The sequence below is a fragment of the Taudactylus pleione genome, unplaced genomic scaffold (genome assembly GCF_031769625.1).
Source record: "Taudactylus pleione unplaced genomic scaffold, aTauple2 ptg001724l, whole genome shotgun sequence".
NCBI lineage: Eukaryota > Metazoa > Chordata > Amphibia > Anura > Myobatrachidae > Taudactylus > Taudactylus pleione.
The window spans coordinates 1,117,172-1,142,465 of NW_028286121.1; the positions used below are offsets into that span (position 1 = coordinate 1,117,172).

General features: G+C 53.7%; 1 protein-coding gene across 3 annotated transcripts in view; it reads left to right on the plus strand.

Annotated features, from left to right (window-relative positions):
- Positions 1 to 25,294, plus strand: part of CHRNE (cholinergic receptor nicotinic epsilon subunit) — a 74,910-nt gene that overhangs the window by 30,023 nt on the left and 19,593 nt on the right. For all 3 annotated transcript variants that reach the window (XM_088464639.1, XM_088464638.1, XM_088464641.1), the window contains exons 7-9: positions 15,765 to 15,965; positions 23,638 to 23,752; positions 25,058 to 25,172. In XM_088464639.1, coding sequence (XP_088320765.1) covers positions 15,765 to 15,965; positions 23,638 to 23,752; positions 25,058 to 25,172 — 431 coding nt within the window. The remainder of the gene's footprint in view (positions 1 to 15,764; positions 15,966 to 23,637; positions 23,753 to 25,057; positions 25,173 to 25,294) is intronic.

Genomic DNA, 25,294 nt, shown 5'->3' on the forward strand with positions numbered 1-25,294 from the left:
CTGGGCTGTCCTTCTCTGTCTGTCCTCCTCTACACAGGCTGACCTTCTCTGTCTGTCCTCCTGCACCCGGGCTGTCCTTCTCTGTCTGTCCTCTTCTACACAGGCTGTCCTTCTCTGTCTGTCCTCCTCCACCCGGGCTGTCCTTCTCTGTCTGTCCTCCTCTACACAGGCTGTCTTTCTCTGTCTGTCCTCCTCCACACAGGCTGTCCTTCTCTGTCTGTCCTCCTCCACCCGGGCTGTCCTTCTCTGTCCTCCTCCACCCGGGCTGTCCTTCTCTGTCTGTCCTCCTCCACCTGGGCTGTCCTTCTCTGTCTGTCCTCCTCTACACAGGCTGTCCTTCTCTGTCTGTCCTCCTGCACCCGGGCTGTCCTTCTCTGTCTGTCCTCTTCTAAACAGGCTGTCCTTCTCTGTCTGTCCTCCTCCACCCAGGCTGTCCTTCTCTGTCTGTCCTCCTCCACCCAGGCTGTCCTTCACTGTCTGTCCCCCTCCACCCAGGCTGTCCTTCTCTGTCTGTCCTCCTCCACACAGGCTGTCCTTCTCTGTCTGTCCTCCACCCAGGTTGTCCTGCTCTGTCTGTCCTCCACCACCCAGGCTGTCCTTCTCTGTCTGTCCTCCACCCAGGTTGTCCTGCTCTGTCTGTCCTTCACCACCCAGGCTGTCCTTCTCTGTCTGTCCTCCTCCACACAGGCTGTCCTTCTCTGTCTGTCCTCCTCCACCCAGGCTTCCCTTCTCTGTCTGTCCTCCTCCACCCAGGCTGTCCTTCTCTGTCTGTCCTCCACCTGGGCTGTCCTTCTCTGTCTGTCCTCCTCTACACAGGCTGTCCTTCTCTGTCTGTCCTCCTGCACCCGGGCTGTCCTTCTCTGTCTGTCCTCTTCTACACAGGCTGTCCTTCTCTGTCTGTCCTCCTCCACCCGGGCTGTCCTTCTCTGTCTGTCCTCCTCTACACAGGCTGTCCTACTCTGTCTGTCCTCCTCCACACAGGCTGTCTTTCTCTGTCTGTCCTCCTCCACACAGGCTGTCCTTCTCTGTCTGTCCTCCTCCACACAGGCTGTCCTTCTCTGTCTGTCCTCCTCCACACAGGCTGTCCTTCTCTGTCTGTCCTCCACCCAGGTTGTCCTGCTCTGTCTGTCCTCCACCACCCAGGCTGTCCTTCTCTGTCTGTCCTCCTCCACACAGGCTGTCCTTCTCTGTCTGTCCTCCTCCACCCAGGCTTCCCTTCTCTGTCTATCCTCCTCCACCCAGGCTGTCCTTCTCTGTCTGTCCTCCACCTGGGCTGTCCTTCTCTGTCTGTCCTCCTCTACACAGGCTGTCCTTCTCTGTCTGTCCTCCTGCACCCGGGCTGTCCTTCTCTGTCTGTCCTCTTCTACACAGGCTGTCCTTCTCTGTCTGTCCTCCTCCACCCGGGCTGTCCTTCTCTGTCTGTCCTCCTCTACACAGGCTGTCCTACTCTGTCTGTCCTCCTCCACACAGGCTGTCTTTCTCTGTCTGTCCTCCTCCACACAGGCTGTCCTTCTCTGTCTGTCCTCCTCCACACAGGCTGTCCTTCTCTGTCTGTCCTCCACACAGGCTGTCCTTCTCTGTCTGTCCTCCTCCACCCAGGCTTCCCTTCTCTGTCTGTCCTCCTCCACCCAGGCTGTCCTTCTCTGTCTGTCCTCCACCTGGGCTGTCCTTCTCTGTCTGTCCTCCTCTACACAGGCTGACCTTCTCTGTCTGTCCTCCTGCACCCGGGCTGTCCTTCTCTGTCTGTCCTCTTCTACACAGGCTGTCCTTCTCTGTCTGTCCTCCTCCACCCGGGCTGTCCTTCTCTGTCTGTCTTCCTCTACACAGGCTGTCTTTCTCTGTCTGTCCTCCTCCACACAGGCTGTCCTTCTCTGTCTGTCCCCCTCCACCCAGGCTGTCCTTCTCTGTCTGTCCTCCTCCACACAGGCTGTCCTTCTCTGTCTGTCCTCCACCCAGGTTGTCCTGCTCTGTCTGTCCTCCTCCACCCGGGCTGTCCTACTCTGTCTATCCTCCACCACCAGGGCTATCCTACTCTGTCTGTCCTCCTCCACACAGGCTGTCCTTCTCTGTCTGTCCTCCTCCACCCAGGTTGTCCTTCTCTGTCTGTCCTCCTACACGCAGGCTGTCCTTCTCTGTCTGTCCTCCTCCACACAGGCTGTCCTTCTCTGTCTGTCCTCCACCCAGGTTGTCCTGCTCTGTCTGTCCTCCACCACCCAGGCTGTCCTTCTCTGTCTGTCCTCCTCCACACAGGCTGTCCTTCTCTGTCTGTCCTCCTCCACCCAGGCTGCCCTTCTCTGTCTGTCCTCCTCCACACAGGCTGTCCTTCTCTGTCTGTCCTCCACCCAGGTTGTCCTGCTCTGTCTGTCCTCCACCACCCAGGCTGTCCTTCTCTGTCTGTCCTCCTCCACACAGGCTGTCCTTCTCTGTCTGTCCTCCTCCACCCGGGCTGTCCTTCTCTGTCGGTCCTCCTCCACCCGGGCTGTCCTTCTCTGTCTGTCCTCCTCCACCTGGGCTGTCCTTCTCTGTCTGTCCTCCTCTACACAGGCTGTCCTTCTCTGTCTGTCCTCCTGCACCCGGGCTGTCCTTCTCTGTCTGTCCTCTTCTACACAGGCTGTCCTACTCTGTCTGTCCTCCTCCACACAGGCTGTCTTTCTCTGTCTGTCCTCCTCCACACAGGCTGTCCTTCTCTGTCTGTCCTCCTCCCAGGTTGTCCTACTCTGTCTGTCCTCCTCCACCCGGGCTGTCCTATGTCTGTCCTCCTCCACAGAGGCTGTCCTTCTCTGTCTGTCCTCCTCCACCCAGGCTGTCCTTCTCTGTCTGTCCTCCTCCACCCAGGCTGTCCTTCTCTGTCTGTCCTCCTCCACCTGGGCTGTCCTTCTCTGTCTGTCCTCCTCTACACAGGCTGACCTTCTCTGTCTGTCCTCCTGCACCCGGGCTGTCCTTCTCTGTCTGTCCTCTTCTACACAGGCTGTCTTTCTCTGTCTGTCCTCCTCCACCCGGGCTGTCCTTCTCTGTCTGTCCTCCTCTACACAGGCTGTCTTTCTCTGTCTGTCCTCCTCCACCCAGGCTGTCCTTCTCTGTCTGCCTCCTCCACACAGGCTGTCCTTCTCTGTCTGTCCTCCACCCAGGTTGTCCTGCTCTGTCTGTCCTCCACCACCCAGGCTGTCCTTCTCTGTCTGTCCTCCAACCAGGTTGTCCTGCTCTGTCTGTCCTCCACCACCCAGGCTGTCCTTCTCTGTCTGTCCTCCTCCACACAGGCTGTCCTTCTCTGTCTGTCCTCCTCCACCCAGGCTTCCCTTCTCTGTCTGTCCTCCTCCACCCAGGCTGTCCTTCTCTGTCTGTCCTCCACCTGGGCTGTCCTTCTCTGTCTGTCCTCCTCTACACAGGCTGTCCTTCTCTGTCTGTCCTCCTGCACCCGGGCTGTCCTTCTCTGTCTGTCCTCCTCCACACAGGCTGTCCTTCTCTGTCTGTCCTCCTCCACACAGGCTGTCCTTCTCTGTCTGTCCTCCTCCACACAGGCTGTCCTTCTCTGTCTGTCCTCCTCCACACAGGCTGTCCTTCTCTGTCTGTCCTCCACCCAGGTTGTCCTGCTCTGTCTGTCCTCCACCACCCAGGCTGTCCTTCTCTGTCTGTCCTCCTCCACACAGGCTGTCCTTCTCTGTCTGTCCTCCTCCACCCAGGCTTCCCTTCTCTGTCTGTCCTCCTCCACCCAGGCTGTCCTTCTCTGTCTGTCCTCCACCTGGGCTGTCCTTCTCTGTCTGTCCTCCTCTACACAGGCTGTCCTTCTCTGTCTGTCCTCCTGCACCCGGGCTGTCCTTCTCTGTCTGTCCTCTTCTACACAGGCTGTCCTTCTCTGTCTGTCCTCCTCCACCCAGGCTGTCCTTCTCTGTCTGTCCTCCTCCACCCAGGCTGTCCTTCTCTGTCTGTCCTCCTCCACCTGGGCTGTCCTTCTCTGTCTGTCCTCCTCTACACAGGCTGACCTTCTCTGTCTGTCCTCCTGCACCCGGGCTGTCCTTCTCTGTCTGTCCTCTTCTACACAGGCTGTCCTTCTCTGTCTGTCCTCCTCCACCCGGGCTGTCCTTCTCTGTCTGTCCTCCTCTACACAGGCTGTCTTTCTCTGTCTGTCCTCCTCCACACAGGCTGTCCTTCTCTGTCTGTCCTCCTCCACCCGGGCTGTCCTTCTCTGTCTGTCCTCCTCCACCCGGGCTGTCCTTCTCTGTCTGTCCTCCTCCACCTGGGCTGTCCTTCTCTGTCTGTCCTCCTCTACACAGGCTGTCCTTCTCTGTCTGTCCTCCTGCACCCGGGCTGTCCTTCTCTGTCTGTCCTCTTCTACACAGGCTGTCCTTCTCTGTCTGTCCTCCTCCACCCAGGCTGTCCTTCTCTGTCTGTCCTCCTCCACCCAGGCTGTCCTTCACTGTCTGTCCCCCTCCACCCAGGCTGTCCTTCTCTGTCTGTCCTCCTCCACACAGGCTGTCCTCTGTCTGTCCTCCACCCAGGTTGTCCTGCTCTGTCTGTCCTCCACCACCCAGGCTGTCCTTCTCTGTCTGTCCTCCACCCAGGTTGTCCTGCTCTGTCTGTCCTCCACCACCCAGGCTGTCCTTCTCTGTCTGTCCTCCTCCACACAGGCTGTCCTTCTCTGTCTGTCCTCCTCCACCCAGGCTTCCCTTCTCTGTCTGTCCTCCTCCACCCAGGCTGTCCTTCTCTGTCTATCCTCCACCTGGGCTGTCCTTCTCTGTCTGTCCTCCTCTACACAGGCTGTCCTTCTCTGTCTGTCCTCCTGCACCCGGGCTGTCCTTCTCTGTCTGTCCTCTTCTACACAGGCTGTCCTTCTCTGTCTGTCCTCCTCCACCCGGGCTGTCCTTCTCTGTCTGTCCTCCTCTACACAGGCTGTCCAACTCTGTCTGTCCTCCTCCACACAGGCTGTCTTTCTCTGTCTGTCCTCCTCCACACAGGCTGTCCTTCTCTGTCTGTCCTCCTCCACACAGGCTGTCCTTCTCTGTCTGTCCTCCTCCACACAGGCTGTCCTTCTCTGTCTGTCCTCCACCCAGGTTGTCCTGCTCTGTCTGTCCTCCACCACCCAGGCTGTCCTTCTCTGTCTGTCCTCCTCCACACAGGCTGTCCTTCTCTGTCTGTCCTCCTCCACCCAGGCTGTCCTTCTCTGTCTGTCCTCCTCTACACAGGCTGTCCTACTCTGTCTGTCCTCCTCCACACAGGCTGTCTTTCTCTGTCTGTCCTCCTCCACCCAGGCTGTCCTTCTCTGTCTGTCCTCCTCCACACAGGCTGTCCTTCTCTGTCTGTCCTCCTCCACACAGGCTGTCCTTCTCTGTCTGTCCTCCACCCAGGTTGTCCTGCTCTGTCTGTCCTCCACCACCCAGGCTGTCCTTCTCTGTCTGTCCTCCTCCACACAGGCTGTCCTTCTCTGTCTGTCCTCCTCCACCCAGGCTTCCCTTCTCTGTCTGTCCTCCTCCACCTAGGCTGTCCTTCTCTGTCTGTCCTCCACCTGGGCTGTCCTTCTCTGTCTGTCCTCCTCTACACAGGCTGTCCTTCTCTGTCTGTCCTCCTGCACCCGGGCTGTCCTTCTCTGTCTGTCCTCTTCTACACAGGCTGTCCTTCTCTGTCTGTCCTCCTCCACCCAGGCTGTCCTTCTCTGTCTGTCCTCCTCCACCCAGGCTGTCCTTCTCTGTCTGTCCTCCTCCACCTGGGCTGTCCTTCTCTGTCTGTCCTCCTCTACACAGGCTGACCTTCTCTGTCTGTCCTCCTGCACCCGGGCTGTCCTTCTCTGTCTGTCCTCTTCTACACAGGCTGTCCTTCTCTGTCTGTCCTCCTCCACCCGGGCTGTCCTTCTCTGTCTGTCCTCCTCTACACAGGCTGTCTTTCTCTGTCTGTCCTCCTCCACACAGGCTGTCCTTCTCTGTCTGTCCTCCTCCACCCGGGCTGTCCTTCTCTGTCTGTCCTCCTCCACCCGGGCTGTCCTTTTCTGTCTGTCCTCCTCCACCTGGGCTGTCCTTCTCTGTCTGTCCTCCTCTACACAGGCTGTCCTTCTCTGTCTGTCCTCCTGCACCCGGGCTGTCCTTCTCTGTCTGTCCTCTTCTACACAGGCTGTCCTTCTCTGTCTGTCCTCCTCCACCCAGGCTGTCCTTCTCTGTCTGTCCTCCTCCACCCAGGCTGTCCTTCACTGTCTGTCCCCCTCCACCCAGGCTGTCCTTCTCTGTCTGTCCTCCTCCACACAGGCTGTCCTTCTCTGTCTGTCCTCCACCCAGGTTGTCCTGCTCTGTCTGTCTTCCACCACCCAGGCTGTCCTTCTCTGTCTGTCCTCCACCCAGGTTGTCCTGCTCTGTCTGTCCTCCACCACCCAGGCTGTCCTTCTCTGTCTGTCCTCCTCCACACAGGCTGTCCTTCTCTGTCTGTCCTCCTCCACCCAGGCTTCCCTTCTCTGTCTGTCCTCCTCCACCCAGGCTGTCCTTCTCTGTCTATCCTCCACCTGGGCTGTCCTTCTCTGTCTGTCCTCCTCTACACAGGCTGTCCTTCTCTGTCTGTCCTCCTGCACCCGGGCTGTCCTTCTCTGTCTGTCCTCTTCTACACAGGCTGTCCTTCTCTGTCTGTCCTCCTCCACCCGGGCTGTCCTTCTCTGTCTGTCCTCCTCTACACAGGCTGTCCTACTCTGTCTGTCCTCCTCCACACAGGCTGTCTTTCTCTGTCTGTCCTCCTCCACACAGGCTGTCCTTCTCTGTCTGTCCTCCTCCACACAGGCTGTCCTTCTCTGTCTGTCCTCCTCCACACAGGCTGTCCTTCTCTGTCTGTCCTCCACCCAGGTTGTCCTGCTCTGTCTGTCCTCCACCACCCAGGCTGTCCTTCTCTGTCTGTCCTCCTCCACACAGGCTGTCCTTCTCTGTCTGTCCTCCTCCACCCAGGCTTCCCTTCTCTGTCTGTCCTCCTCCACCCAGGCTGTCCTTCTCTGTCTGTCCTCCACCTGGGCTGTCCTTCTCTGTCTGTCCTCCTCTACACAGGCTGTCCTTCTCTGTCTGTCCTCCTGCACCCGGGCTGTCCTTCTCTGTCTGTCCTCTTCTACACAGGCTGTCCTTCTCTGTCTGTCCTCCTCCACCCGGGCTGTCCTTCTCTGTCTGTCCTCCTCTACACAGGCTGTCCTACTCTGTCTGTCCTCCTCCACACAGGCTGTCTTTCTCTGTCTGTCCTCCTCCACACAGGCTGTCCTTCTCTGTCTGTCCTCCTCCACACAGGCTGTCCTTCTCTGTCTGTCCTCCACACAGGCTGTCCTTCTCTGTCTGTCCTCCTCCACCCAGGCTTCCCTTCTCTGTCTGTCCTCCTCCACCCAGGCTGTCCTTCTCTGTCTGTCCTCCACCTGGGCTGTCCTTCTCTGTCTGTCCTCCTCTACACAGGCTGACCTTCTCTGTCTGTCCTCCTGCACCCGGGCTGTCCTTCTCTGTCTGTCCTCTTCTACACAGGCTGTCCTTCTCTGTCTGTCCTCCTCCACCCGGGCTGTCCTTCTCTGTCTGTCTTCCTCTACACAGGCTGTCTTTCTCTGTCTGTCCTCCTCCACACAGGCTGTCCTTCTCTGTCTGTCCCCCTCCACCAAGGCTGTCCTTCTCTGTCTGTCCTCCTCCACACAGGCTGTCCTTCTCTGTCTGTCCTCCACCCAGGTTGTCCTGCTCTGTCTGTCCTCCTCCACCCGGGCTGTCCTACTCTGTCTATCCTCCACCACCAGGGCTATCCTACTCTGTCTGTCCTCCTCCACACAGGCTGTCCTTCTCTGTCTGTCCTCCTCCACCCAGGTTGTCCTTCTCTGTCTGTCCTCCTCCACGCAGGCTGTCCTTCTCTGTCTGTCCTCCTCCACACAGGCTGTCCTTCTCTGTCTGTCCTCCACCCAGGTTGTCCTGCTCTGTCTGTCCTCCACCACCCAGGCTGTCCTTCTCTGTCTGTCCTCCTCCACACAGGCTGTCCTTCTCTGTCTGTCCTCCTCCACCCAGGCTGCCCTTCTCTGTCTGTCCTCCTCCACACAGGCTGTCCTTCTCTGTCTGTCCTCCACCCAGGTTGTCCTGCTCTGTCTGTCCTCCACCACCCAGGCTGTCCTTCTCTGTCTGTCCTCCTCCACACAGGCTGTCCTTCTCTGTCTGTCCTCCTCCACCCGGGCTGTCCTTCTCTGTCTGTCCTCCTCCACCCGGGCTGTCCTTCTCTGTCTGTCCTCCTCCACCTGGGCTGTCCTTCTCTGTCTGTCCTCCTCTACACAGGCTGTCCTTCTCTGTCTGTCCTCCTGCACCCGGGCTGTCCTTCTCTGTCTGTCCTCTTCTACACAGGCTGTCCTACTCTGTCTGTCCTCCTCCACACAGGCTGTCTTTCTCTGTCTGTCCTCCTCCACACAGGCTGTCCTTCTCTGTCTGTCCTCCTCCCAGGTTGTCCTACTCTGTCTGTCCTCCTCCACCCGGGCTGTCCTATGTCTGTTCTCCTCCACAGAGGCTGTCCTTCTCTGTCTGTCCTCCTCCACCCAGGCTGTCCTTCTCTGTCTGTCCTCCTCCACCCAGGCTGTCCTTCTCTGTCTGTCCTCCTCCACCTGGGCTGTCCTTCTCTGTCTGTCCTCCTCTACACAGGCTGACCTTCTCTGTCTGTCCTCCTGCACCCGGGCTGTCCTTCTCTGTCTGTCCTCTTCTACACAGGCTGTCCTTCTCTGTCTGTCCTCCTCCACCCGGGCTGTCCTTTTCTGTCTGTCCTCCTCTACACAGGCTGTCTTTCTCTGTCTGTCCTCCTCCACACAGGCTGTCCTTCTCTGTCTGTCCTCCTCCACCCGGGCTGTCCTTCTCTGTCTGTCCTCCTCCACCCGGGCTGTCCTTCTCTGTCTGTCCTCCTCCACCTGGGCTGTCCTTCTCTGTCTGTCCTCCTCTACACAGGCTGTCCTTCTCTGTCTGTCCTCCTGCACCCGGGCTGTCCTTCTCTTTCTGTCCTCTTCTACACAGGCTGTCCTTCTCTGTCTGTCCTCCTCCACCCAGGCTGTCCTTCACTGTCTGTCCCCCTCCACCCAGGCTGTCCTTCTCTGTCTGTCCTCCTCCACACAGGCTGTCCTTCTCTGTCTGTCCTCCACCCAGGTTGTCCTGCTCTGTCTGTCCTCCACCACCCAGGCTGTGCTTCTCTGTCTGTCCTCCACCCAGGTTGTCCTGCTCTGTCTGTCCTCCACCACCCAGGCTGTCCTTCTCTGTCTGTCCTCCTCCACACAGGCTGTCCTTCTCTGTCTGTCCTCCTCCACCCAGGCTTCCCTTCTCTGTCTGTCCTCCTCCACCCAGGCTGTCCTTCTCTGTCTGTCCTCCACCTGGGCTGTCCTTCTCTGTCTGTCCTCCTCTACACAGGCTGTCCTTCTCTGTCTGTCCTCCTGCACCCGGGCTGTCCTTCTCTGTCTGTCCTCTTCTACACAGGCTGTCCTTCTCTGTCTGTCCTCCTCCACCCGGGCTGTCCTTCTCTGTCTGTCCTCCTCTACACAGGCTGTCCTACTCTGTCTGTCCTCCTCCACACAGGCTGTCTTTCTCTGTCTGTCCTCCTCCACACAGGCTGTCCTTCTCTGTCTGTCCTCCTCCACACATGCTGTCCTTCTCTGTCTGTCCTCCTCCACACAGGCTGTCCTTCTCTGTCTGTCCTCCACCCAGGTTGTCCTGCTCTGTCTGTCCTCCACCACCCAGGCTGTCCTTCTCTGTCTGTCCTCCTCCACACAGGCTGTCCTTCTCTGTCTGTCCTCCTCCACACAGGCTTCCCTTCTCTGTCTGTCCTCCTCCACCCAGGCTGTCCTTCTCTGTCTGTCCTCCACCTGGGCTGTCCTTCTCTGTCTGTCCTCCTCTACACAGGCTGTCCTTCTCTGTCTGTCCTCCTGCACCCGGGCTGTCCTTCTCTGTCTGTCCTCTTCTACACAGGCTGTCCTTCTCTGTCTGTCCTCCTCCACCCGGGCTGTCCTTCTCTGTCTGTCCTCCTCTACACAGGCTGTCCTACTCTGTCTGTCCTCCTCCACACAGGCTGTCTTTCTCTGTCTGTCCTCCTCCACACAGGCTGTCCTTCTCTGTCTGTCCTCCTCCACACAGGCTGTCCTTCTCTGTCTGTCCTCCTCCACTCAGGCTTCCCTTCTCTGTCTGTCCTCCTCCACCCAGGCTGTCCTTCTCTGTCTGTCCTCCACCAGGGCTGTCCTTCTCTGTCTGTCCTCCTCTACACAGGCTGACCTTCTCTGTCTGTCCTCCTGCACCCGGGCTGTCCTTCTCTGTCTGTCCTCTTCTACACAGGCTGTCCTTCTCTGTCTGTCCTCCTCCACCCGGGCTGTCCATCTCTGTCTGTCTTCCTCTACACAGGCTGTCTTTCTCTGTCTGTCCTCCTCCACACAGGCTGTCCTTCTCTGTCTGTCCCCCTCCACCCAGGCTGTCCTTCTCTGTCTGTCCTCCTCCACACAGGCTGTCCTTCTCTGTCTGTCCTCCACCCAGGTTGTCCTGCTCTGTCTGTCCTCCTCCACCCGGGCTGTCCTACTCTGTCTATCCTCCACCACCAGGGCTATCCTACTCTGTCTGTCCTCCTCCACACAGGCTGTCCTTCTCTGTCTGTCCTCCTCCACCCAGGTTGTCCTTCTCTGTCTGTCCTCCTCCACGCAGGCTGTCCTTCTCTGTCTGTCCTCCTCCACACTAGCTGTCCTTCTCTGTCTGTCCTCCACCCAGGTTGTCCTGCTCTGTCTGTCCTCCACCACCCAGGCTGTCCTTCTCTGTCTGTCCTCCTCCACACAGGCTGTCCTTCTCTGTCTGTCCTCCTCCACCCAGGCTGCCCTTCTCTGTCTGTCCTCCTCCACACAGGCTGTCCTTCTCTGTCTGTCCTCCACCCAGGTTGTCCTGCTCTGTCTGTCCTCCACCACCCAGGCTGTCCTTCTCTGTCTGTCCTCCTCCACACAGGCTGTCCTTCTCTGTCTGTCCTCCTCCACCCGGGCTGTCCTTCTCTGTCTGTCCTCCTCCACCCGGGCTGTCCTTCTCTGTCTGTCCTCCTCCACCTGGGCTGTCCTTCTCTGTCTGTCCTCCTCTACACAGGCTGTCCTTCTCTGTCTGTCCTCCTGCACCCGGGCTGTCCTTCTCTGTCTGTCCTCTTCTACACAGGCTGTCCTTCTCTGTCTGTCCTCCTCCACCCGGGCTGTCCTTCTCTGTCTGTCCTCCTCTACACAGGCTGTCCTACTCTGTCTGTCCTCCTCCACACAGGCTGTCTTTCTCTGTCTGTCCTCCTCCACACAGGCTGTCCTTCTCTGTCTGTCCTCCTCCCAGGCTGTCCTACTCTGTCTGTCCTCCTCCACCCGGGCTGTCCTATGTCTGTCCTCCTCCACACAGGCTGTCCTTCTCTGTCTGTCCTCCTCCACCCAGGCTGTCCTTCTCTGTCTGTCCTCCTCCACCCAGGCTGTCCTTCTCTGTCTGTCCTCCTCCACCTGGGCTGTCCTTCTCTGTCTGTCCTCCTCTACACAGGCTGACCTTCTCTGTCTGTCCTCCTGCACCCGGGCTGTCCTTCTCTGTCTGTCCTCTTCTACACAGGCTGTCCTTCTCTGTCTGTCCTCCTCCACCCGGGCTGTCCTTCTCTGTCTGTCCTCCTCTACACAGGCTGTCTTTCTCTGTCTGTCCTCCTCCACACAGGCTGTCCTTCTCTGTCTGTCCCCCTCCACCCAGGCTGTCCTTCTCTGTCTGTCCTCCTCCACACAGGCTGTCCTTCTCTGTCTGTCCTCCACCCAGGTTGTCCTGCTCTGTCTGTCCTCCTCCACCCGGGCTGTCCTACTCTGTCTATCCTCCACCACCAGGGCTATCCTACTCTGTCTGTCCTCCTCCACACAGGCTGTCCTTCTCTGTCTGTCCTCCTCCACCCAGGTTGTCCTTCTCTGTCTGTCCTCCTCCACGCAGGCTGTCCTTCTCTGTCTGTCCTCCTCCACACAGGCTGTCCTTCTCTGTCTGTCCTCCACCACCCAGGTTGTCCAGCTCTGTCTGTCCTCCACCACCCAGGCTGTCCTACTCTGTCTGTCCTCCTCCACCCAGGCTGTCCTTCTCTGTCTGTCCTCCTCCACCCAGGCTGTCCTTCTCTGTCTGTCCCCCTCCACCCAGGCTGTCCTTCTCTGTCTGTCCTCCTCCACACAGGCTGTCCTTCTCTGTCTGTCCTCCACCCAGGTTGTCCTGCTCTGTCTGTCCTCCACCACCCAGGCTGTCCTTCTCTGTCTGTCCTCCTCCACACAGGCTGTCCTTCTCTGTCTGTCCTCCTCCTCCCGGGCTGTCCTTCACTGTCTGTCCTCCTCCACACAGGCTGTCCTTCTCTGTCTGTCCTCCACCTGGGCTGTCCTTCTCTGTCTGTCCTCCTCTACACAGGCTGACCTTCTCTGTCTGTCCTCCTGCACCTGGGCTGTCCTTCTTTGTCTGTCCTCTTCTACACAGGCTGTCCTTCTCTGTCTGTCCTCCTCCACCCGGGCTGTCCTTCTCTGTCTGTCCTCCTCTTCACAGGCTGTCCTACTCTGTCTGTCCTCCTCCACACAGGCTGTCTTTCTCTGTCTGTCCTCCTCCACACAGGCTGTCCTTCTCTGTCTGTCCTCCTCCCAGGCTGTCCTACTCTGTCTGTACTCCTCCACCCGGGCTGTACTACTCTGTCTGTCCTCCTCCACACAGGCTGTCCTTCTCTGTCTGTCCCCCTCCACCCAGGCTGTCCTTCTCTGTCTGTCCTCCTCCACACAGGCTGTCCTTCTCTGTCTGTCCTCCACCACCCAGGTTGTCCAGCTCTGTCTGTCCTCCACCACCCAGGCTGTCCTACTCTGTCTGTCCTCCTCCACCCAGGCTGTCCTTCTCTGTCTGTCCTCCTCCACCCAGGCTGTCCTTCACTGTCTGTCCCCCTCCACCCAGGCTGTCCTTCTCTGTCTGTCCTCCTCCACACAGGCTGTCCTTCTCTGTCTGTCCTCCACCCAGGTTGTCCTGCTCTGTCTGTCCTCCACCACCCAGGCTGTCCTTCTCTGTCTGTCCTCCTCCACACAGGCTGTCCTTCTCTGTCTGTCCTCCTCCACCCAGGCTTCCCTTCTCTGTCTGTCCTCCTCCACCCAGGCTGTCCTTCTCTGTCTGTCCTCCACCTGGGCTGTCCTTCTCTGTCTGTCCTCTTCTACACAGGCTGTCCTTCTCTGTCTGTCCTCCTGCACCCGGGCTGTCCTTCTCTGTCTGTCCTCTTCTACACAGGCTGTCCTTCTCTGTCTGTCCTCCTCCACCCGGGCTGTCCTTCTCTGTCTGTCCTCCTCTACACAGGCTGTCACACTCTGTCTGTCCTCCTCCACACAGGCTGTCTTTCTCTGTCTGTCCTCCTCCACACAGGCTGTCCTTCTCTGTCTGTCCTCCTCCCAGGCTGTCCTACTCTGTCTGTACTCCTCCACCCGGGCTGTCCTACTCTGTCTGTCCTCCTCCACACAGGCTGTCCTTCTCTGTCTGTCCTCCTCCACCCAGGCTGTCCTTCTCTGTCTGTCCTCCTCCACCCGGGCTGTCCTTCTCTGTCTGTCCTCCTCCACCTGGGCTGTCCTTCTCTGTCTGTCCTCCTCTACACAGGCTGTCCTTCTCTGTCTGTCCTCCTGCACCCGGGCTGTCCTTCTCTGTCTGTCCTCTTCTACACAGGCTGTCCTTCTCTGTCTGTCCTCCTCCACCCGGGCTGTCCTTCTCTGTCTGTCCTCCTCTACACAGGCTGTCTTTCTCTGTCTGTCCTCCTCCACACAGGTTGTCCTTCTCTGTCTGTCCTCCTCCCAGGCTGTCCTACTCTGTCTGTCCTCCTCCACCCGGGCTGTCCTACTCTGTCTATCCTCCACCACCAGGGCTATCCTACTCTGTCTGTCCTCCACCACCCAGGCTGTCCTACTCTGTCTGTCCTCCACCACCCAGGCTGTCCTACTCTGTCTGTCCTCCTCCACACAGGCTGTCCTTCTCTGTCTGTCCTCCTCCACCCAGGTTGTCCTTCTCTGTCTGTCCTCCTCCACCCAGGCTGTCCTTCTCTGTCTGTCCTCCTCCACCTGGGCTGTCCTTCTCTGTCTGTCCTCCTCTACACAGGCTCTCCTTCTCTGTCTGTCCTCCTGCACCCGGGCTGTCCTTCTCTGTCTGTCCTCTTCTACACAGGCTGTCCTTCTCTGTCTGTCCTCCTCCACCCGGGCTGTTCTTCTCTGTCTGTCCTCCTCTACACAGGCTGTCCTACTCTGTCTGTCCTCCTCCACACAGGCTGTCTTTCTCTGTCTGTCCTCCTCCACACAGGCTGTCCTTCTCTGTCTGTCCTCCTCCCAGGCTGTCCTCCTCTGTCTGTCCTCCTCCACCCGGGCTGTCCTACTCTGTCTGTCCTTCTCCACACAGGCTGTCCTTCTCTGTCTGTCCTCCTCCACCCAGGCTGTCCTTCTCCGTCTGTCCTCCTCCACCCAGGCTGTCCTTCTCTGTCTGTCCTCCTCCACCTGGGCTGTCCTTCTCTGTCTGTCCTCCTCTACACAGGCTGTCCTTCTCTGTCTGTCCTCCTGCACCCGGGCTGTCCTTCTCTGTCTGTCCTCTTCTACACAGGCTGTCCTTCTCTGTCTGTCCTCCTCCACCCGGGCTGTCCTTCTCTGTCTGTCCTCCTCTACACAGGCTGTCTTTCTCTGTCTGTCCTCCTCCACACAGGTTGTCCTTCTCTGTCTGTCCTCCTCCCAGGCTGTCCTACTCTGTCTGTCCTCCTCCACCCGGGCTGTCCTACTCTGTCTATCTTCCACCACCAGGGCTATTCTACTCTGTCTGTCCTCCACCACCCAGGCTGTCCTACTCTGTCTGTCCTCCACCACCCAGGCTGTCCTTCTCTGTCTGTCCTCCTCCACCCAGGTTGTCCTTCTCTGTCTGTCCTCTTCCACCCAGGCTGTCCTTCTCTGTCTGTCCTCCACCACCCAGGTTGTCCTGCTCTGTCTGTCCTCCACCTCCCAGGCTGTCCCACTCTGTCTGTCCTCCTCCACCCAGGCTGTCCTTCTCTGTCTGTCCTCCTCCACCCAGGCTGTCCTTCTCTGTCTGTCCTCCTTCACACAGGCTGTCCTTCTCTGTCTGTCCTCCACCCAGGTTGTCCTGCTCTGTCTGTCCTCCACCACCCAGGGTGTCCTTCTCTGTCTGTCCTCCTCCACACAGGCTGTCCTTCTCTGTCTGTCCTCCTCCACCCAGACTGTCCTTCTCTGTCTGTCCTCCTCCACCCAGGCTGTCCTTCTCTGTCTGTCCTCCTCCACCTGGGCTGTCCTTCTCTGTCTGTCCTCCTCTACACAGGCTGTCCTTCTCTGTCTGTCCTCCTGCACCCGGGCTGTCCTTCTCTGTCTGTCCTCTTCTACACAGGCTGTCCTTCTCTGTCTGTCCTCCTCCACCCGGGCTTTCCTTCTCTGTCTGTCCTCCTCTACACAGGCTGTCCTACTCTGTCTGTCCTCCTCCACACAGGCTGTCTTTCTCTGTCTGTCCTCCTCCACACAGGCTGTCCTTCTCTGTCTGTCCTCCTCCACCCAAATTGTACTACTGTCTATCCTCCCCTACCCAGATTGTCCTACTGTCTTTCTCCATCCAGACTGTCCTACTCTCTGTCCACCCCCAACCAGATTGTCCTACTGTCTATCCTCCCCCACCCAGACTGTCCTCTTCCACCCATATTGTCCTACTGTCTTCCTCCACCCAGACTATCCTACTCTCTGTCTGTCATCCTCCACCCACATTCCTCAATTTCTAAAAAATAAAAACATCTTATCTTATCCAACTGTATCTTATGCCTTCCAGAGAATGGAGAGTGGGCAATAAAACATTGCCCGGCTTGGAAGTTTCTGAACCACAGGTATACCCACGATGACCTCCAATATCAAGAGATTATTTTTGGTCTTATCATCCAGAGGAAACCTCTATTCTACATTGTCAACATCATTGTGCCCTGTGTCCTCATCTCCTCACTGGTGGTGCTGGTATACTTTCTGCCGGCCAAAGGTAAGAAAAGAAAGACACCAGCTCTGGCAAACAGATGTGGTAGGGCTGCTCGTGGACCATTTGCAACTGGGTGAATAGATTCTGTAATCATTAGAAACATCTGCACATTGTAGAGGTATCACCACCATGTTCCTTCTATTAAGACGTTGTATGTGGTTCTAGCCATGTTTACACTGGTGTGTTGTAGGTACTTCTTACACATCCACTTACCCCTTGCTCCAGTTCCCATCAGGGTAAAACGGTCTTATAGTCTCCTCCATATTTGGGGTTTTTAGTGCAGAATGACCCCTGCCCATGCAAGCGTAATAACAAGTATTCTAGTGGGAATGATACAGGTGTGGTGGAACACTACAAAGCACAGATGGGAGAAAGTGTCGGCCAGACTATTGGGCCCATTTATCAATAATCACTATTCATAATCCAATCTGGGCGCGATATTAGTGGGAATGTACTAAATAGCACCCGCAGGGGCGCTGAAAGGAGTCCGTCCCTGTGATGTGCTTGGAGTGAGGTGACCTCCTTAGGGCACCTTATTGCTGCCGTGACTGCGTCCTTTGCCGCAGTGCGACTCCCTCTTTATGCTGCCACGGCCGATGGTATTGGTACAGAAGTGACCGCCAGCTGCAGCACTGACTCGCCGCTGTGCACATTCAGACGCGTCATCTGTTGCACCATCGAACATTGTGCCTATTATTCGTCTGAACATGGCTGTCTGTATCACTGCACCTGCGTCTTTAGTCCTATTCGAAACCGCGTCAAGTCCGCGGCTTTTTAGCCACCCCCGAACGAAGGTAAGCCAGGCGTTGGGCGCGGACAGCTGCGGGGGGAGGGTTAGGTTAGGGGCTCCTGGGGGCGGGACTTAGGGTTAGGCACCCCCTGGGGGACGTTAGGGTTAGGCACCCCCTGGGGGAGGTTAGGGTAAGGCACCCCCTGGGGGATTTAGGGTTAGGCACCCCCTGGGGGAGGTTAGGCTTAGGCACCCCCCTCTGGGAGGGTTAGTGTTAGGCTGCAGGGATGGGGGAGGGGGGGGCGTTAGGTTTAGGCACTTACGGGGGAGTTAGAGTTAGGAACTAGGGGGGGAGGTTAGGGTTAGGCACCCCTAAGGAAGGGTTAGGGGCGATAGAGGGTTACGTATAGTTAGTTCACTTACCTGTCGGGATCTTCACTGCAGCCGGTCTTCCGGCATCGGGATTTTAACCGCCGGACATAGGTCCAGCGGTCATTTATACCGATCCCCCCAGGAATGCCCAGTGAAATCCCCAGCTCTTGCGGCCAAATTTGTTTTTCGTCTCTCGGTGGTAAACATGGGATCTCATGCGCAGTGGAACCCGGAAGCACGCGCAGACTGAATACGTCGACCGCTTACGACACTCCGTCGAGCTCTCAATCAGGCCGTTAGTCTTTTCTCAATGCTGTACGTTATTCACTAAGGCGCATCCCGGATCTCAGGCTACTGCGGCTTCTCTCCCTCACCTCCCACTAGTCCTAGAGTGTTCAGTAGGTCAGAAAGTTCTCTCTTTGCCTGACGACCAGCAATGCAAAGGTTATTTCACAATATCAATGTCTGCCTGTAATGCACAGCTGAGATCCCCTCCAACCAACGAGGAGGAATTCAGTGTTAGCTGCTCCCCAAAGGCAACTGCTGCAGCTCCATCAGAGCATTCAATCCTCAGAACCCAGCATGGTATGCAGTCGGGATGCTGACTGTCAAAATTTGGACCGTTGGCATCCCGACTGTCTAATCCCGGCAAGGGTCTAATGACAGGTGTCGAAATCCCTACGCCTGTCATTTTACCTACGCCGGGAGCCCGACGCCTGGCATACCGATCGGTAAGCCGGGCGCCGGACGCGGACAGCCGCAGGGGGGGTTAGGTTAGGGGCTCCCGGGGGGGACTTAGGGTTAGGCACCTCCCTGGATTGGTTAGGGTTAGGCTAGGGGAAAGGGGGCTTAGGCACCCACCCGGGAGACTTAGGTTTAGGCTGCGGGGAAGGGAGGTTAGGTCTAGGCACTAACAGGGGGGTTAGGGTTAGGCACTTGGGGGGAGGTTAGGGTTAGGGGGCGGTTAGGTTAGTCAATGGTTAAAATACTTACCTATCAGGATCTTCACTGCCGGTCTTCCAGCGTCTGGCGGTATTTTATACCGATCCCCCCAGCAAAGGTTGCCCAACATAACCTGGGGTCAATTAAGAAAAGCACTGACCCTTCAGTCAGCTCATCAGTGGTCAGTCAAGGCTGGGATACGAGAATAATGTACAATTTCAGCTAATTCTGAAACAAAAATGTAACAGATTTTCTCTCTCTATAATTAAATCAAACTTTGAAAAAAAAAATCTGCAGCAATATTTTAGGATACAGCAGTTTTATGTACTTATTACTACATGATCCTTAGTAAGTTACTTGGCAATAATTTAGAAAACTGCTTATATGACTTAACTGTAGCCAAGGACGTGCCAACCCCACGCCCCCTCCCCCCACACGTCTAATCGCTGAAATGTAGCAGCCAGTCAGTCCGGGGCAAACGCAAGATTTGGGGGATTTAGCTGCTTTAGATTTAACGCAGCAATTTGTTAAAAGACAAAGAAGTCAATTCAATTAGGAGCGAGTTTGGGAAGGCAAGATTATTTCATGAAACTCGCAGCCATCAAGTGAATGCGTGCACCCCAGAAATGCAAGATTCAACTAGTAATGGGCGTTTGCGGTACTCGCGGTGACATTGCGCGACTTTTGTACAAAAAGTGACCTGGGAGAAGTGCATGAAAAGGTGGAAAAACCAGCCCGGACCCCGAAAAAATGGCAACTGAGCAAACAGGGACCATATAGAAGGCTGCTAGTGGCCATAAGGAAAGTCCTGCTAGCCAGCAAGTGTTTTTAATCAAATTAAAGTCTTTTTATCATGTTGGGTATAGAAAAAAGTCTGTATAGTTATTTTTTTTGTGTTTTTATACAACTTTGGAAAGTTAGAATAAACACTTCTACCTCATCGACCAGTTCAAAAACCAATCTCACATCACTACAACACCTCCACGTACCTGTCCCCCATCATTTACACCTCCACATACCTGTCCCCCATCATTTACACCTCCACATACCTGTCCTACATCATTTACACCTCCACGTACCTGTCCCACATCATTTACACTTCCACATACCTGTCCCCCATCATTTACACCTCCACATACTGTACCTGTCCCACATCATTTACACCTCCACGTACCTGTCCCACATCATTTACACCTCCACATACCTGTCCCACATCATTTACACCTCCACATACCTGTCCCCCATCATCTACACCTCCACATACCTGTCCCCCATCATTTACACCTCCACATACCTGTCCCACATCATTTACACCTCTGCATACCTGTCCCACATCATTTACACCTCCACATACCTGTCCCACATCATTTACACCTCCACATACCTGTCCCACATCATTTACACCTCCACATACCTGTCCCACATCATCTACACCTCCACATACCTATCCCACATCAATTACACCTCCACATACCTGTCCCCCATCATTTACACCTCCACATACCTGTCCTACATCATTTACACCTCCACGTACCTGTCCCACATCATTTACACCTCCACATACCTGTCCCCATCATTTATACCTCCACATACATGTCCCACATCATTTACTCCTCCACATACCTGTCCCACATCATTTACACCTCCACATACCTGTCCTACATCATTTACTCCTCCACATACCTGTCCCACATCATTTACACCTCATACCTGTCCGCATCATTACACCTCCACATACCTGTCCCACATCATTTACACCTCCACATACCTGTCCCCATCATTTACACCTCCACATACATGTCCCACATCATTTACTCCTCCACATACCTGTCCCACATCATTTACACCTCCACATACCTGTCCTACATCATTTACTCCTCCACATACCTGTCCCCCATCATTTACACCTCCACATATCTGTCCCGGATCATTTACACCTTCACTTACCTGTCCCCCATGATTTACACCTCCACATACCGGTCCTACATCATTTACACCTCCATATACCTGTCTCACATCATTTACTCCTCCACATACCTGTCCCACATCATTTACACCTCCACATACCTGTCCCACATCATTTACACCTCCACATACCTGTCCTACATCATTTACACCTCCACATATCTGTCTCACATCATTTACACCTCCACATACCTGCTCCCCAACATTTACACCTCCACATACCTGTCCCACATCATTTACTCCTCCACATACCTGTCCCACATCATTTACTCCTCCACATACCTGCCCCATGTCATTTACACCTCCACATACCTGTCCCACATCATTTACACCTCCACATACCTGTCCCGGATCATTTACACCTTCACTTACCTGTCCCCCATGATTTACACCTCCACATACCGGTCCTACATCATTTACACCTCCATATACCTGTCTCACATCATTTACTCCTCCACATACCTGTCCCACATCATTTACACCTCCACATATCTGTCTCACATCATTTACACCTCCACATACCTGCTCCCCAACATTTACACCTCCACATACCTGTCCCACATCATTTACTCCTCCACATACCTGTCCCACATCATTTACACCTCCACATACCTGTCCCACATAATTTACACCTCCACATACCTGTCCCACATCATTTACACCTCCACATACCTGTCCCCCATCATCTACACCTCCACATACCTGTCCCCCATCATTTACACCTCCACATACCTGCCCCACATCATTTACACCTCCGCACACCAGTCCCACATCATTTATACCTCCGCATACCCATCCCACATGATTTACACCTCCACATACCCGTCCCCCATCATTTACACCTCCACATACCCGTCCCCCATCATTTACACCTCCACATACCTGTCCCCCATCATTTACACCTCCACATACCTGTCCCCCATCATTTACACCTCCACATATCTGTCCTACATCATTTACACCTCCATATTCCTGTCCCACATCATTTACTCCTCCACATACCTGTCCTACATCATTTACACCTCCATATACCTGTCCCACATCATTTACTCCTCCACATACCTGTCCCACATCATTTACACCTCCACATACTGTACCTGTCCCACATCATTTATACCTCCACATACCTGTCCTACATCATTTACACCTCCACGTATTTGTCTCACATCATTTACACCTCCACATACCTGTCCCCCATCATTTACACCTCCACATACCTGTCCCCCATCATTTACAACTCCACATACCTGTCCCACATCATTTACACCTCCACGTACCTGTCCCACATCATTTACACCTCCACACACCTGGCCCACATAATTGACACCTCCATATACCTGTCCCACATCATTTACACCTCCACATACCTGTCCCACATCATTTACACCTCCACATACCTGTCCCACATCATTTACACCTCCCACATACCTGTCCTACATCATTTACACCTCCATATACCTGTCCCACATCATTTACACCTCCACATACAGTCAGGTGCATAAATATTGGGACATTGACAGAATTTTCATATTTTGTCCTCTATTCACCACCACAATGGCTTTGAAATGAAACAAACAAGATGTGCTTTAACTGCAGACTTTCAGATTTAATTTGAGGGTAATTACATCCAAATCAGGTGAACGGTGTAGGAATTACAACGGTTTCTATATGTGCCTCCCACTTTTTAAGGGACCAAAAGTAATGGGACAAACTAAACAATCCTAAATCTAACTTTCACTTTTTAATACTTTGTTGCAAATCCTTTGCAGGAAATTACAGCCTTAAGTCTGGAACGCATAGACATCACCAGACGCTGGGTTTCATCCCTGGTGATGCTCTGCCAGGCCTCTACTGCAAATGTCTTCAGTTCCTGCTTGTTCTTGGGGCATTTTCCCTTCAGTTTTGTCTTCATCAAGTGAAAAGCATGCTCAATCGGATTCAGGTCAGGGGATTGACTTGGCCATTGCATAACATTCCACTTTTTTGCAGTATGCTTCGGGTCATTGTCCTTCTGCACTGTGAAGCACCGTCCAATGAGTTCTGAAGCATTTGACTGAATATGAGCATATAATATTGCCCGAAACACTCCATAATTCATTCTGCTGCTTTTGTCAGCAGTCACATCATCAATAAATACAAGGGAACCAGTTCCTTTGGCAGCCATACATGCCCACGCCATGTTCACTACCACCACCATGCTTCACTGATGAGGTGGTATGTTTTGGATCATGAGCAGTTCTTTTCCTTCTCCATATTCTTCTCTTCCCATCACTCTGGTACAAGTTGATTTTTGTCTCATCTGTCCATAGGATGTTGTTCCAGAACTGTAATGGCTTTTATAGATGTTGTTTGGCAAATTCTAATCTGGTCTGTTTTTGTGGCTCACCAATGGTTTACATCTTGTGGTGAACCCTCTATATTCACTCTTGTGAAGTCTTCTCTTGATTGTTGACTTTGACACATATACATCTACCTCCTGGAGAGTGTTCTTGATTTGCCCAACTGTTGTGAAGGGGTTTTTCTTCACCAGGGAAATAATTCTTCTGTCATCCACTACAGTTGTTTTCCGTGGTCTTCCGGTGTTGCTGATCTCTCCGGTGCGTTCTTTCTTTTTAAGAATGTTCCAAACAGGTGATTTGGCCACACCTAATGTTTTTGCTATCTCTCTGATGGGTTTGTTTTGATTTTTCAGCCTAATGATGGCTTGCTTCACTGATAGTGACAGCTCTTTGGATCTCATATTGAGAGTCGACAGCAACTGAATCCAAATGCAAATGTCACACCTAGAATCAACTCCAGACCTTTTACCTGCTTAATTGATAATGAAATAACGAGAGAATAGCCCACACCTGTCCATGAAATAGCTTCTGAGTTGATAGTCCCGTTACTTTTGGCCCCTTAAAAAGTGAGAGGCACATATAGAAACCGTTGTAATTCCTACACCGTTCACCTGATTTGGATGTAATTACCCTCAAATTAAATCTGAAAGTCTGCAGTTAAAGCACATCTTGTTTGTTTCATTTCAAAGCCATTGTGGTGGTGAATAGAGGCCAAAATATGAAAATTCTGTCAACGTCCCAATATTTATGCACCTGACTGTACCTGTCCCACATAATTTAACCCATTATTGAGCTTTTTGAAAAAATTCACCTGAAAACTGACAGGTCTTTATTGGCCAAATGTTGCTATGTAAACATCTCCCAAGAGCATGCGTACACATTGGGAGGGGTGTACTAGAGGATATGCGCAGTGTCCCAACATTTTTACCTTAAAATAAATATTTTCCCTACCTTTTCACCTGCTCAGGAGGGTGCGCCGGAAAAAAACATGAATTTCCTCTAGGAAATTAATTCGAGTTTGGAATTAAATTGCAAAAGTAATTTGCGGTGTAAGTTTGCCATGAGTATGGCTCACAGGACCCAAATCACACAGAATTGATTTGAACCCCAAAAATTGCCACTTTAAATGTAGCAGCTGCATTGCCAAAATCTCGCGGCTGCTGGCAACTGCAAAGCCCAGGATGTTACATTTTGGCCAACAATTAGGAATCTACTGCCTGCACTAAAAAAGCTGCAATGCAAAAGCCATAATGGACCTCACAGTGTTCTTCTCCTCCTCCTCCTGCGATGTCACTCATTGTCACCATGTCCTTTTCTCTGCCCCCAGCCGGCGGCCAGAAGTGTACGGTCTCCATCTCGGTCCTCCTGGCTCAGACTGTATTCCTGTTCCTCATCGCTCAGAAAGTTCCAGAGACCTCGCTGAGTGTCCCGCTTATCGGGAAGTAAGTGACACCTTACATAATTTTTTTCCCACTGCCTAACAATTAAAAAAGAAAAACGTCCTGGGGTCTATTAGATAAAGACTATATTATTGTTCAGAACTGACTTTGATGGTCACATTAGGCAGGTTTTGTTGGCTGCATGTCGCTAGACCAGAAGGGCCAGTTTTTGTCTTACGTTTAGATAGGTGGCATTAGACTAGGCAGGAACTGCAAAGCAATCGAATCTGTAGTTAATTAATTCCCTAATTGGCCAGTGACCAAATATTTTGACAGATCAATACTAATCCGACCAGATATGATTAGTAACTCTCAGCCTGGGGATACCCACATCGCAAAAGACACAATTGACCAACCAAATCTGCTGGTGTGCGTGTGTGTGGACCTTCGGAAATGGTTTGGATTGTTATAGGTACAAACAAAATCAGTTATTTTTGTGGACCCTTCCCCAGAAACTTATGGGTGATTGGTCAGATTGGGCATATTAATTGCAATAACATTTATATGTAGCTTGACGTCTGGGAAGATAAACAAGATGTTGATCTGAATGAAACGGCCAAGATGTCTGATCTTCCCAATTTGTATGTGGCTTGCTTGCCAAAAAGCCACTTCCCACAGTGGACCTGTCACCCACACACACAGTAGAGGGAGCCATTTTGTGGGCTGAGCTATTCACTGGGAACCAGTATCTCATGGACATAAATTGGTAGGCTCCATTACTGATTCAGCCCACATTACTTCTGACAATCCACTTTAATATGCAGGGACACCATAAACCTCTTCATGGGCATCAGTATCATAAATAGTCAAATTAAAATACTAAAGAACACAACCATCAATACTACACATACAGAATAAACCCTCACAAGAGTTAATTACAGCAAACTGCCTAGGCACAGACGAGGCAGCCATTTTGTGAGCTCAACCAATATTTATATGATATCACTAACCAGTGACATCAATGAACCAAAAAAAACATCCTTAGTGATGTCACCGGCTCTTAGGGAATGGATGTTATATTACCATCGCCTTAGTGACTTTATTAGCTCCTAGGGAACCGATAGGCTAGATTACCAGTGCCTCAGTGACTTCATTAGTTCTAAGGGAGCTGATAGGTTACGTGAAAAGGGGCATCTGTGATGTCATCAGCTATTAAGTAACTGATAGGATATATTACCAGGGGGCCATTCAAATTTAAATAATATATTCCAACTAGAGCTTTGTGAACCTATAAAATAGCTGATCTGTAAAAAAGCGCAGCTTTGAGTCACGCGGTGAGATCACTGACAATCCAGGTTTCTCTTACAGGTATTTAATCTTCGTCATGATCGTGTCGACGCTCATCGTCCTCAGCTGCGTCATTGTCCTCAATGTGTCTCTGCGGACGCCGAGCACACACAACCTGACTGTCGCCATCAAGCATGTGAGGAAATCCCCCCCCCCCTGCTCAGTCTTAGCTGCATGCCTGGGACCGTTCTAGCAGCATGAAGTATTGATCCGTACTAATAGCAGCACGTGGAGGAATCCATTGTGTGGGCCGAACCA